A 13,865-nucleotide genomic window follows, 5' to 3' on the forward strand; every position below is an offset into this window, starting at 1 on the left:
GATAATTCTATGAGGCAGTTGAGAGTGAAATATACTTTCTTTATACTACCATTAGTACGTATCTTTCCAGTTTGAAAATGGCTGCAGATGTTGAAACCTGTTTATTGGAGAACTCTATTTTTAAATCGGATGATTCCAACACAAATCCCTAAATGCTACTGTAATATGTTGCTTTCAGAAATAAGTCCAGACCAACTCCATGGATTGAGGGATCTCAGAATTCAAGTTGGTTTATTGAATAAGTTTGGTAGGAAATGATTATATCATCAACTCATTGAGACAGTTTTACATACACAGCATTAAGAAAAATGAAATGGTTAAAACAACCACATAAATTTGCCTATAGGAGTAGTTATTGATACTTTGACAGCAAGATTTTATAATGTGGTTTTCTAATGTGACCGGTGCTAAACTATAAAGTTGTGGTACAGGATTGGTAGTAAGGTGGCAACATGTTAGTACTTAGATGGCAAAGTATCAGGACTTCCATTGTTTCGCATTTCTTTCTTAGGTCCCAATCCTCCATCTTCATCACAGTGGTGAAACCGTCACAGAATATTTTGTCATTAGATGTACCAGTATGAAAGTGCCAACATATAAAGGCTTGAAAGGATATTGGATGCGATTACTCCAAAAAAAACAGGGTTAATTGTCATCATTCAAAAATGTTTCTTCACACAGTCTACATTGCGATAGGTTTCTTCGGCAGGCTGGCTAAGACCAGGGGTAATTTAAGAAATAGTCTGATGCTGTGAGGGTGCTATTCAGAATGAGGATAAGGGCACAAGGGCTGGATTTTCCTAACCTTGGAGGTGGGGGTTGTGGGGGAAGGAAGATGGGAGTTTAAACAAAATGGCTTATCACCACCTTTGCTGGGGGGTGGGGGGGGGTATCAGGGAAATGCCCACTTGAAGCAGTCTTCCAACAGCAGCCACCAGGACCAAGGTTCCATGCCCAAATGACAGGACTATGGAAGATGAAAAGCTTTCCACTGGCCTTCATTATCCCACAAAAAGGGGCTTGCCCTCCACCTCAAACTTCCTATTGGCTGTGGGCATCATTATATGTAGAATCCCTAAAGTGTGGAAACACTCCCTTCAGCCCAACAAGTCCACAGCAACCCTCAAAGCATCCCACCCAGGCCCATCCCCCTATAACCCACCTAATCTACTCATCCCTGAACACTATGGGCAATTTAGCACGGCCAATCCACCCTAACCTGCACATCTTTGGACTGTGGGAGGAAACCGGAGCACCCGGAGGAAACCCACACAGGCATGGGAAGAATGTGCAAACTCCATATAGACAGTTGCCCAAGGGTGGAATCGAGCCCAGGCCCCTGGCACTGTGAGGCAGCAGTGCTAACCACTGAGCCACCATGCCACCCTTGTTCCATTACATTTATGTAGGCAACCAAGAGTGCTCCGTTGCAGCCACCACCTATGCCAACCTGACTTTACTGTGGGCTCTCTGATTGCACGTCTAGCCCTGGGAGCTCACTCCTCATCTCTAGTAGGATGTCAAACATGGAAGTGATCAATTAGCAGGCTGCCAGGATGAGGTGGGCTTGAAAGCCCCATACAGGCCCGATGCTGAGGTCCGAATTCCAGCAAGTAAATCCAGCCCTTGGTGTTTCCTTAGTCTAGTCTAATTTTACAACCGGTATCCTCATGGTTCTGAAATTGAAGGAGCTTAAGCAAAGGGGAGTCATTGACATTCCTAGGTGGGAGGGTTACATTGCAAAATGAGCCATTTACTAAACCTGTAGGCAGAATGCAAAACAAAAATCCATGAATCAGAGATGATTTCACAAGGAATTGTCTGCATTGTAGATTCACCGAGCGCTACATCAACCTTTTCTTTTGTTCCACGAATGACAATATGTTTCACCCCTCTCCACCCTCAGTTATTTTCAGAATAATTAAAAAATATAACCAATAAGATTTTTCACAAACCACAACAATATTTAGTACGTGAGGTCTAACAGTAACTTGTATGCAAAATATGTTAGGATGCTTTTTTTGCCATTTTATTTAAGAACAAATACAAAACCTTAATGACTTGATTATTGTTGTCCATCTATCCCTTTCACTTATGATGGATAAGTGTAAAGTTGCTTTAAAATAACAAGATCAATTGGGGCAAACTGGATGATGAATACAGTTTCTCTGGGGTGCAGAGGTCTGATATTTCCAAATCAATGAGTGACTTGAACTTGCAATGTAATTATTGCACACAGAGGGTTAAAAAGAAATATATACTGAACATCAACACTAATTCAATGAGAAATGTGATGTGGATGGTGAGGGCAACCCTGTTGATGCTTGATAGCTATCGAGAAAAGAAAACAGGGAGATATTAAATTAAAGTTCACATTGCCAGAAAAGAGCAACGGTACACCGAAAGCAAGCATTTTGCAACCATTCCAGAGATGGTAAGGTCTGTTGTCATGCACAGATGAATGTTATAAGACTGTTACACAACATACATAGAAGAAAGGCATTTGGAAACCTGCAACATTATTGTCAGCATCAAGGATATACATTCATTCAAGTTACAGCAAAGGAACACTGAATTTCGCAGTTAGCCTTTAATGCTCCCGCTAGAATGGGGCAAACTGAAGATGACCATCGAATGTTGTGCACACATTCAGGAGAGAAGAAGAATGGAAAATATACTATGTTCATACAGTGAAGGAGTGGTAGTTAACATTTTTTGGACAATGCAGCCCCACGTTGAGTAAAACTAAATGGCTCCGAACTGTGGAAATACAAGCAAAACCTTAATTATCTGCCATATTAGCAATGAAATTGCCATTTTGGAAGAAGTCATTGCAAATCACCATGGTCCTGCCAATACCTTAGAGACTAGAATGGAGACGAGAGCTATATATATAGTGAATATTTATAATTTGTGGGCAATGTGGTTGACTTATGATCAAGAAGGAGAGGCAAATACAGCAATGAGGTTATCTCTCACCTGCAATTTGTTCTATGAAAATCCTCATGACCAAATGGGGAGGGTGGGATGGGTGTAGGTGGACAACTGAAATACAAGTAATGGAGGTTCCACTGCGAGTGAAAGGATTTAACTGTCGTCTTTCTGGTTGTGCTCTGAAACTGCAGCTGGTGCAGTAGGATTTCCATCTCACACCATGAAATGTTTGCTGATCATACCAAGGGTGGTTTTGCTGTTCTTCTTCACACCTAGGGTGACCCTGACAAGGTGTTTGCAGAGGTTTGTTGATCTACTTTCTTGATCTATTCGACCTCTGAACCTGCCGATGCTCTCCTCGATCATCCATTAAGTGTATTCTGTGACGCACCCGCCCATCACATGACAAATTACATAGGTTGACGTTTTAGTTTTCTAGGAGGGGGAGGAGAGTGAGGGGGGGTCAAGGGGTTGGGGAGGGGCAGGGATGTCAATTACACCGGAACAGTCAACCACTCTGATTGTTAATTTCATGCTTGGAGGTTCTTCTGATGAGACCGCAGTGATGTCAGTGAAGCAGGCAGTAACTGCTCTCAGTCTTTGTAACATGCTAAACATAACACTGTTCTGGAAAACAAAATCAGTTGTGTTTTATAAAAGAGATGTTTGTGCTTGGCAAGCCACTCAAAAACGATCTAGTCATCCTCTTCCTCCCCTACTTTCGACGTCTCTGTGTTCCTGTTTGGGCACTTGAAGCATTTCTCGAAGAATCTGATAATGGTTTTGTGTAGGTGTAGCCTAACTGTGGGTTTCTCCATGTAGTGGCCTTCATCAGGATATATCTGTAGAACAGTTAGATTTACATGTGAGTAATGCACTGCAGGAAATAGATGACCTATTTTGACAACGTTGACAACCACCGACATTCATATGGTTTGATTCCAGCTTGGACAACCTGTCTGTGTGGAGTTTACACACTCTCTCCGTGTCTGCGTGGTTTTTCTCTGGATGCTCTGGTTTCCTCCCACAGTCCAAAGATGTGCAGGTTGGGTGGATTGACCATGCTAAATTGCTCCATAGTGCCCAGGGATGTGCAGACTAGTTGGGAAATGCAGGGTTAAGGGATAGGGTAGGGGGGGTGGATCTAGTTGGGATGTTCTTCAGGGGAGTGGTGTGGACTTGTTGGGCTGAATGGCCTGCTTCCACACTGTAGGGCTTCTGTGAAACTTCATAGAGCAGCCCAGTTAATCTCACCTTCCTGTCTTTGTTGTATCGCTACAATTTTCTATCTCCTTCAAGCATACATATTTTTGAAATGAACCACAGCATAGCTTTTACTAACTGGCACCTACGGGACCCGGAATGTGTTGGTTGATCAAATATTCTAGTTGATCATGAAGTTCACATAATCAATGTAAAAACACACAAGAAGTAAGAGAAACATAATGCAGAGGGTATACATGTCACTGTTATGCTTCATTTACAGCGTTAATCACTTAAGCAGTAATGCAACTTTGCCTTAAATAAATCTTACTGGTAGAGACCCTTCTCCCTTGCTCCCTCAATGAACTACTTGGACATCGTGATAATACAGTAAACTTTGTGGCATCTGAGGTATATAACTTTTGCCAGTTTATCAATAGTGTCAGTTTATAAGGTGCCGGTTAAAACAAAGCTTGCTGTACACATTCTTTCTCTATCGCCCCTCAGGCAGTCATTACAAAACACTGTTTGCCTACATCAATTTCCTCATGATCCCTCAGCTTTTTCAGCCAAGCAATGTTAATGTGACCCCTTTGGTTTATGATCCCTTGACCAATGGAAACATTTACTCCTTATTTACACTCGCCAAACCCTTCACAATTTGAAACACCCCTATCAAATTTCCTTCTCAGCCTTCACTGTTCTAAGGAGAGCAATCTCAAGTCCTCTGTTTCATCCATGTAATCTTTCTTTTTCTTTATTTTTTCATGAAATGTTGGCATCACTGGTTAGTATTGGGCTATCCATCCCTCATTGAACTTGAGCTGACTGGCTTACCAAGGCATTTCAGAGGGTATTTAAGAATTTACCACATTGCTGTGCAACTAGAGTCACATGTAGGCCAGACCACACAAGGATGGTAGATTTCCCTCCCCCAATAACAGCAGTGAATCAATTGTTTTAAATACATAACAATTGGCAATAGTTGCCATGATCACTGTGACTGAAACTAACTTTATATTCCAGGTTGGTTACTGGAATTCAAATTCCCCAACCTTCTCTGAATTAGCGCTAGCCATCAGTTTGGGCCTCGAGATTACTAGCCCAGTCACATTATCACTGTGCTACCATCTCTCCCATGATATAGTGGTTATATCAGTGGACTAGCAATCCAGATTATTAATCAGTGTACACAGGTTCAAATCTCACTGTGTGAATTGAGAAGGAACAGTGCCTATTATAATTCAAAGCAGAAACTCTGTAAAGCATGCAAAGATAACGTACCTGCAATGAATAATTAGCCTTTGCATTGATTAAGTGAGTTATAAGGTCTGCTGTATGTTGGAAATGAACAGTTTCTGAAAGAGGAGAAGAGAGAGTAATGAGATACGAAGAGATACAAACGGAATCCTGAAAGCTGAAATAAAGGAAGCAAATAATGGAAATAAACAGCATGATAATCAGGATTTGAAATAAGAACAAATAGCAAGGAAAGTCGACAAAACATGAAGACTATACCAATGGCCATTCATCCCTTTAAACATCCTCCCTCATTTAATTAGATTTTGACTGTTTTGTATCTTATAACCCATTTACCTGCTGTAGTTCACCCGTCACTTTTGTACCCTTGGCTAAACTAAAATATAATGATTTCAGATCTGACATTTTCAACTGACTTAACAGCATTTTAGGACAGAGTTCCAGAGTTTCACTACCTTCTTTGTGAAGAAATGCTTCCCGACTATAACCATGAATGTTGTGGCTTCAATTTTAAGATTTTATTTTCCTTTAGTCACCACGCAGATAAATAATTTCTCTTTGAGTGCCCAATCAGTTCTTTTTGTCATCTGAAATACCTCAATTTTGTTTTCTGTTAACCTTTGATACTCTTGGAAACAGAAGCCCTGCCAGTGCAATGCCACCTTCACATGTTTTGCTCCTGATGTCATTCTGGAAAATCTGGACTATATCCTCTCCCAATAAATCGCTTACTGGGGTGCTGTGCCCGAAAGCGTCTTGCTTTCAATGCTGGGCATGACAATGCTGTCACTTTAAGAGATTATTTTGTCCTGGGTTTTTTTTTGAATGGGTTGTAAGGCAGAGGTGCAAAGAAAGAAAGTGAACAATTTGTGAGATTTAAATTATATCAGTGATAATGGGAACTGCAGATGCTGGAGAACCCAAGATAACAAAGTGTGGAGGTGGATGAGCACAGCAGGCCAAGCAGTATTACAGGAGCACAAAAGCTGACGTTTCGGAAGGGTCTAGGCCCGAAACGTCAGCTTTTGTGCCCCTGAAATGTTGCTTGGCCTGCTGTGTTCATCCAGCTCCACACTTTGTTATCTTGGATTTGTGAGGTTTTCTGTTGAAGTTAGAACAATGGAAGTAGCCTGGGTGTGGCCAGCTCCCTCAGACCAGGCTTTTTAGTTTTCAGAGATAATGGGAACTGCAGATCCTGGAGAATCCAAGATAACAAAGTGTGGAGGTGGATGAACACAGCAGGCCAAGCAGCATCTCAGGAGCTCAAAAGCTGACATTTCGGGCCTAGATCCTTCATTTCTGGTTTAGGCCTGAAACGTCAGCTTTTGTGCTCCTGAGATGCTGCTTGGCCTGCTGTGTTCATCCAGCTTCACACTTTGTTATCTTGTTTTTTTAGTTTTCAGGTTTAGTTTTAAGCTGAACCCTTTGGGGTCTCAAAAGAGTTGAAAGCTTCAGTGAATGTGTCCTTGCTGCTACTTGTTCTGAATTTTCTCTTGATGAGTATTTTTCGTCTTGCATTGGAGAACTGCATGTGAGAACCTGTTTCGAAATTTTCCTTTTTGCCAAGAGTGTGTTTATGGGATGTAACTATGTTGGAACAGTTAACTTAGTCATAGTTATTATACCTATTATTTCATTAAGGTTTCCAATAATTACATTATTCTAAATTCCTGTTTCTTTAGTATGTATTTTAAGTACAGTGTTTAAATAAATTGGTTTGCTTCATGTTGAGTAGTTTGATCAGTCACGTCTGGAACATAGCACTTTACATCTACCTTAAAACAAGAAGAATTTGGGGTTCTAAATTACCTTCATAAAAATATTTTCAGGGTGTCTAGTCTGGTCTATAACATGGGCAACCTGTTTCAGGTTTCCACTGTGCTCTGTAAAACACAGGCTTTCCCTCATCTTGTAGGATAAATATAATGCCACCACTTCTGCCTTGAGTTTGAGGTAATCTAAGGTTTAATGAACTGCTCTTCAAAATAGGATTCTATCATTTCTCGTATCAGAAAATGTGGCCAAATGTATAGCGATACATCAGAGAGCTCATCCGCAAGTTACAGAAACTTCTATAATTGGATAATATCCTGCTTTTTGCAGCAAACTGTTGACATATAATGAGTTCGTTATCATTTGCCAGTCAGTGAGCAGGTCAAATACTTCTGAACAGTTCAATGTGTGAATTTGAAATGGTTGTTTCTAATTGTCTTCCATTATCCTGTTCAGTTATATCCCAGAAAAGATTCAACTAGAGAGTAAAGATCTATTGAGGAGATTCTCATAACAAATTCAGTCTACTTCATTCAAAGTAGGGCAAACTCATAGCAAGAGTCCAGCATACCCAAAGCCGGCTCACTGATGGAGGAGAATCTGGAACAAATCTTGCTTTAGGAAATGGAGGTCTATGCAATCAAGATTCAACACAAGGGCACAACATATCAGCGTATGTTGGAAGGATTTGCAGAATGATGCTCAACTCATTAGGCCAGGTACAACTTCTGTGGCAACCAAGTCCTAGAGTAAGACTTGAAATCAGCACATTACCCACTGCATCGCAAGTTCCAGTCATTATCTAGATTAATCCTGCAAAGCTGAGAGTATACAAGATGCATAGAGCCTGAAGGCGGAATGTTATAGTGGCCTGAATGTTGTGGGCAATGGTGTCATTTGGGGGGACAATTGCACAAAAAGCTCAGTTTGGCCTGCTTTGACATCAGGACCAACTCGCTGCATCTTTTATGCATCTGTCAGGTGTGGTAGTGAGTTTCTCACTAAGCGGCTGTGAGTTTCTTTGAAGGATGTTTCCTTCAAGATTCTTGAAGTCTGACATCAGAGGGCTTAAAAAAAGCCCCAATGCTGTTTAATCTGTTTTCCACTGCTGAGTCTCAAGCTCAATGTGTTTAATCAACTTGTTCAGAGACATTACTACACATCTCTGGAGCGTGCAGGATTAGAACCCAGGCTTCCTGGTCGAGAGGTAGGGACACTACCATTGTACCACAAAAGATCTCGAGAGTTTACTGATCAACGTGATCAGATGTGCTATTACACATCTCTAGAACAGGGCGGACTCAGAGGTAGGGATGTTACCACAGTGCTGTAAGAGTCCTTAGTCACAAACATTCCCATTCAGGTAAATCTAGAATCAGTTGCTGGGCCGACAGGAGTTTAACATTTAAGAGTGTAAGCCTTGGGAATCTATCTCATGGTTCTGGATCTATGCATCCCGAAGTGCCAAGGGTTTTGGGGAGGTGAGGGGAATGAGTGGCCTGGCTAAATTAAATCAGGACCTCATTATACATTTCTCCTGTTTCCCTTCCCTGCAGTGACAATGGGATGAGAGCTTGGGGCTTGGCTAAGAATAGGTCACTGATTATTGTTGTGATGAGAGGCTGCTGCGGGCGGGAAATAGTAGGCTTTCTTGAAGGGACAGGAGGGAGGGGGAGCATTCCTTCTCCTCCATGCCCACAAGGAGTGCTATCTAAAGCACAATACTTCTGAAGCCAAGTTCTCCTGTTAATTAGATGCTGCCGAGCACCACATGTCCATGTCATAGAATTTTCATGGAGACAGTGTATTTTCCCAAGATGTTGTTCTCCCTCTGTGTTGCAGCCAGAAATGGCAAGAAATGGATTGGCACCAACGACATCACACCCAATCACCGGGCAGAGTTAAGGAGCAGAAGGAGACCATTCAGCCCACTGTGCTCACAACGGTTCCTTAAACAAGCATCATTGCCTAGTGTAAATCTCCTGCTTTTCCCCCTCATCCTTGTCCATGATTTCTATCCACATAATTGTCCAAGTTTCTCTGGAATGCCTCACACAAGTCTCACAGAAGGTTATTGACATTGAGTCATTATGGATGTTTGAGTTTGAGAAAGAGAGATGTTTAATTTGATAGGGAATCAAGAGTTAAGAGGGAAAAAGCAGGAAAGTGGGGTTGAGGATGATCAGATCAGCACAAACTCCCTGAATGATGGACCAGGCTTAATGGGCTGAATGTCCAACTTCTGTTCCGACCTATTATGGTCTTGGGTTCTTGTCTTAAATTGTGCAAGAAAGGAGAGTGAAACGTAGGAAAATTTCTTGCTCCCTCAATTTTAATCCCTGTCTTGAACGCTTCCTCAGAATCAAAAAATTATTAAGATGCAGCAAGTGGCCATTAGGCTCATTATGTTTGGTCTGCGTATAAAGGGGCTTCCTGGCTGTGAATCTGCCACTGAGGCTGATGGGGCAACAACAGAGGAATTCTAAGCAAAGTGAGTGCTCGCAATTGAACTTCGAAAACCAAACAGTCACCATTTGAGAAACAACGAGACTTTGCTAGGGTTCATAGAACATAGAACATTACAGCGCAGTACAGGCCCTTCAGCCTTTGATGTTGCGCCAAACTGTGAAACCATTCTGAAGCCGATCTAGCCTACACTATTCCATTATCATCCATATGTTTATCCAATGACTATTTAAATGCCTTTAAACTTGGCGAGTCTACCACTGTTGCAGGCAGGGCATTCCACGCCCTTACTACTCTCTGAGTAAAGAACCTACCTCTGACATCTGTCCTATATCTATCACCCCTTAATTTAAGGCTATGTGCCCTCATGCTAGCCATCACATCCGAGGAAAGAGGCTCTCACTGTCCACCCAATCTAATCCTCTGATCATCTTTTATGTCTCTATTAGGTCACCTCTTAACCTTCTTCTCTCTAATGAAAACAGCCTCAAGTCCCTCAGCCTTTCCTCATAAGACCTTCCCTCCATACCAGGCAACATCTTGGCAAACCTTTGTATCAGAGATAATGGGAACTGCAGATGCTGCAGAATCCGAGATAACAAAGTGTGGAGCTGGACAAACATGGCAGCCTGCTTTGTTCATCCAGCTCCACAGTTTGTTATCCTAGTAAATCTCCTCTGCACCCTTTCCAAAGCTTCCACATCCTTCTTATAATGTGGTGACCAGAACTGTACGCAATACTCCAACTGTGGCCACATCAGAGTTTTGTACAGCTGCAACATGACCTCATGGTTCCAAAACTCAATCCATCTACCAATAAAACCTAACACACCGTACGCCTTCTTAACAGCCCTATCAACCTGGGTGGTAACTTTCAGGCATCTATGCATATGGACACCGAGATCTCTCTGCTCATCCACACAACCAAGGATCTTACCATTAGCCCAGTACTCTGTATTCCTGTTACTCCTTCCAAAGTAAATCACTTCACACTTTTCTGCATTAAACTCCATTTGCCACCTCTCAGCCCAACGCTGCAGCTTATCTATGTACCTCCGTAACCTGCAACATCCTTCCGCACTATCCACAATTCCACCGACTTCAGTGTCATTCGCAAATTTACGAACCCATCCTTCTACGCCCTCATCCAGGTCATTTATAAAAATGACAAACAGCAGTGGCCTCAAAACAGATCCTTGCAGTACACCACTAGTAACTGAACTCCAGGATGAACATTTCCCATCAAACACCACCCTCTGTCTTCTTACAGCTAGTCAATTTCTGATCCAAACTGCTAAATCACCCTCAATCCCATGACTCCATATTTTCTGCTAAAGCCTACCATGGGAAACCTTATCGAAGGCCTTGCTGAAATCCATATACACCATATCAACCGTTGTACCATCATCCACCTGTTTGGTCACCTTCTCAAAGAACTCAATAAGGTTTGTGAGGCACGAGCTACCGTTCACAAAACCATGTTGACTATCCCTAATCAAATTATTCCTTTCTATCTCTTATAATCCTATCTCTTGTAATCCTTTCCAACACTTTACCCACAACCAAATTAAGGCTCACTGGTCTATAATTACCAGAGTTGTCTCTCCTCCCCTTCTTGAACAAGGGGACATTTGCTATCCTCCAGTCTTCTGGCACTATTCCTGAAGATAATGACGACATAAAGATCAAAGCCAAAGGCTCTGCAATCTCCTCCCTAGCTTCCCAGAGAATCCTAGGATAAATCCCATCCAGCCCAGGGGACTTATCTATTGTCACACTCTCCAGAATTGCTAGCACTTCCTCCTTATGAACCTCAATCCCACCTAGTCTAATAGCCTGTATCTCAGTATTCTCCTCGACAACATTGTTTTTTTCCTATGTGAATACTGACAACAAGTATTCATTTAGTGCCTTGCCTATCTCGTCTGACTCCATGCACAACTTCCCACTCCTGTCCTTGACTGGCCCTAATTTTACTGTAGTCATTCTTTTGTTCCTGACAAACCGATAGAAATCTTTCGGGTTTTCCTTGATCCTACCTGCCAAAGACTTCTCATGTCCCCTCCTGGCTCTTCTTAGCTCTCTCTTTAAATTCTTCCTGGCTAACTTGTAACTCTCAAGTGCCCTAACTGAGCCTTCACGCCTCATCTTTACATAAGCCTCCTTCTTCTTCTTGACAACAGTTTCAACTTCTTTAGTAAACCATGGTTCCCTCGCTCGACCACTTCCTCCCTGCCTGATAGGTACACGCTTATCAAGTACACACAGTAGCTGTTCCTTGAACAAGCTCCACATTTCAACTGTGTCCAGCCCCTGCAGTTTTCTTCCCCATCCTATGCATCTTAATTCTCGCTAATCACCTCATAATTATCTTTCCCCAGCAATAGATATTGCCCTGCAGTATATACCTATCCCTTTCCATTGCTAAAGTAAACGTAACCGAATTGTGGTCACTATCACCAAAGTGCTCATCTACCTCCAAATCTATCACCTGGCCAGGCTCAATACCCAGTACCAAATCTAATGTGGCTTTTCCCCTTGTTGGCCTATCTACACACTGTGTCAGGAAGCCCTCCTGTGCTATGACCTCATTATTCTCAACCTCCTCTTCACTGGAGCTACAATTCAGCTTCCCATCCCGCTGCTGAATTAGTTTAAACCTTCTTGAAGAGCATTAGAAAATTCCAAACCCCGCCCCCCGCCGAGAATATTGGTACCCCTCTGGTTCAGATGTAGACCATCATGTTTGTAGAGGTCCCACCTACCCCAGAATAAGCACTAATTATCCAGGTATCTGATTCCCTCCCTCCTGCACCATCCCAGTAGCCACACGTTCAACTGCTCTCTCTCCCTGTTCCTCACCTTGCTAGCACGTGGCACGGGTAACAAACCAGAGACAACAACTCTGCTTGTTCTAGCTCTAAGCTTCAACCCAAGCCTTTTGAATTTCTGCTTCACATCCCTATCTCTTTTCCTACCTATGTCTTTGGTGCCTAAGTGGACCACAACTTGGGGTTGTTCCCCCTCACCCTTAAGGATCCCGAAAACACAATCCGAGACATCATGGACCCTGCCACCTGGGAGGCAACACTCCAATAGTGAGTCTCTCTCGTCCCCACAGAACCTCCTATCTGTCCCCCTAACTATGGAGTCCCCAATGACTAATGCTCTGCTCCTCTTCCCCTTCCCTTCTGAGCAACAGGGACAGACTCTGTGCCAGAGACCTTTACCCCATGGCTTACCCCTGGTAAGTCATCCCCTCTAACAGTACCCAAAACGGTATACTTGTTATTGAGGGGAATGGCCACAGGGGATCCCTGCACTGCCTGCCGGTTCCCTTTCCGTCCCCTGACTGTAACCCATCTACCTTTTTCCTGTGATAACAATGTGTACAGCTGGATGAACTCAGCAGGCCAAGCAGCATCACAGGAGCAGGAAAGGTGACGTTTTAGGAAGAAGGGTCTAGGTCCGAAATTGTATCAGAGATAATGGGAACTGCAGATGCTGGAGAATCCAAGATAACAAAGTGTAGAGCTGGATGAACACAGCAGGCCAAGCAGCATCTCAGGAGCACAAAAGCTGATGTTTCAGGCCATATCCCTTCATCAGAGAGGGGGATGGGGAGAGGGAACTGGAATAAATAGGGAGAGAGGGGGAGGCGGACCGAAGATGGAGAGAAAAGAAGATAGGTGGAGAGGAGAATATAGGTGGGGAGGTAGGGAGGGGATAGGTCAGTCGAGGGAAGACGGACAGGTCAAGGAGGTGGGATGAGGTAGTCGGTAGGAAATGGAGGTGCGGCTTGAGTTGGGAGGAAGGGATGGGTGGGAGGAAGAACAGGTTAGGGAAGCGGAGACAGGCTGGGCTGGTTTTGGGATGCAGTGGGAGGAGGGGAAGAACTGGGCTGGTTTTGGGATGCAGTGGGGGAAGGGGAGATTTTGAAGCTTGTGAAGTCCACATTGATACCATTGGGCTGCAGGGTTCCCAAGTGGAATATGAGTTGCTGTTCTTCCAACCTGCGGGTGGCATCATTGTGGCACTGCAGGAGGCCCATGATGGACATGTCATCTGAGGAATGGGAGGGGGAGTTAAAATGGTTCGCGACTGGGAGGTGCAGTTGTTTGTTGCGAACCGAGCAGAGATTCTCTGCAAAGCGGTCCCCAAGCCTCCGCTTGGTTTCCCCAATGTAGAGGGAGCTACACCGGGTACAGAAGATACAGTATACCACATTG

General features: G+C 43.3%; 1 protein-coding gene across 10 annotated transcripts in view; it reads right to left on the minus strand.

Annotated features, from left to right (window-relative positions):
* Positions 1-212: 212 nt before the first annotated feature.
* Positions 213-13,865, minus strand: part of dpp6a (dipeptidyl-peptidase 6a) — a 1,430,988-nt gene continuing 1,417,335 nt past the window's right edge. For all 10 annotated transcript variants that reach the window (XM_059639738.1, XM_059639748.1, XM_059639745.1 and 7 more), the window contains 2 exons: positions 5,422-5,495; positions 213-3,776 (listed from right to left, as the gene is read on the minus strand). In XM_059639738.1, the coding sequence (XP_059495721.1) occupies positions 3,630-3,776; positions 5,422-5,495 (221 nt within the window). In that variant the 3' untranslated portion in view covers positions 213-3,629. The remainder of the gene's footprint in view (positions 3,777-5,421; positions 5,496-13,865) is intronic.

The sequence above is a fragment of the Stegostoma tigrinum genome, chromosome 2, assembly GCF_030684315.1.
Source record: "Stegostoma tigrinum isolate sSteTig4 chromosome 2, sSteTig4.hap1, whole genome shotgun sequence".
Classification (NCBI taxonomy): Eukaryota; Metazoa; Chordata; class Chondrichthyes; order Orectolobiformes; family Stegostomatidae; genus Stegostoma; species Stegostoma tigrinum.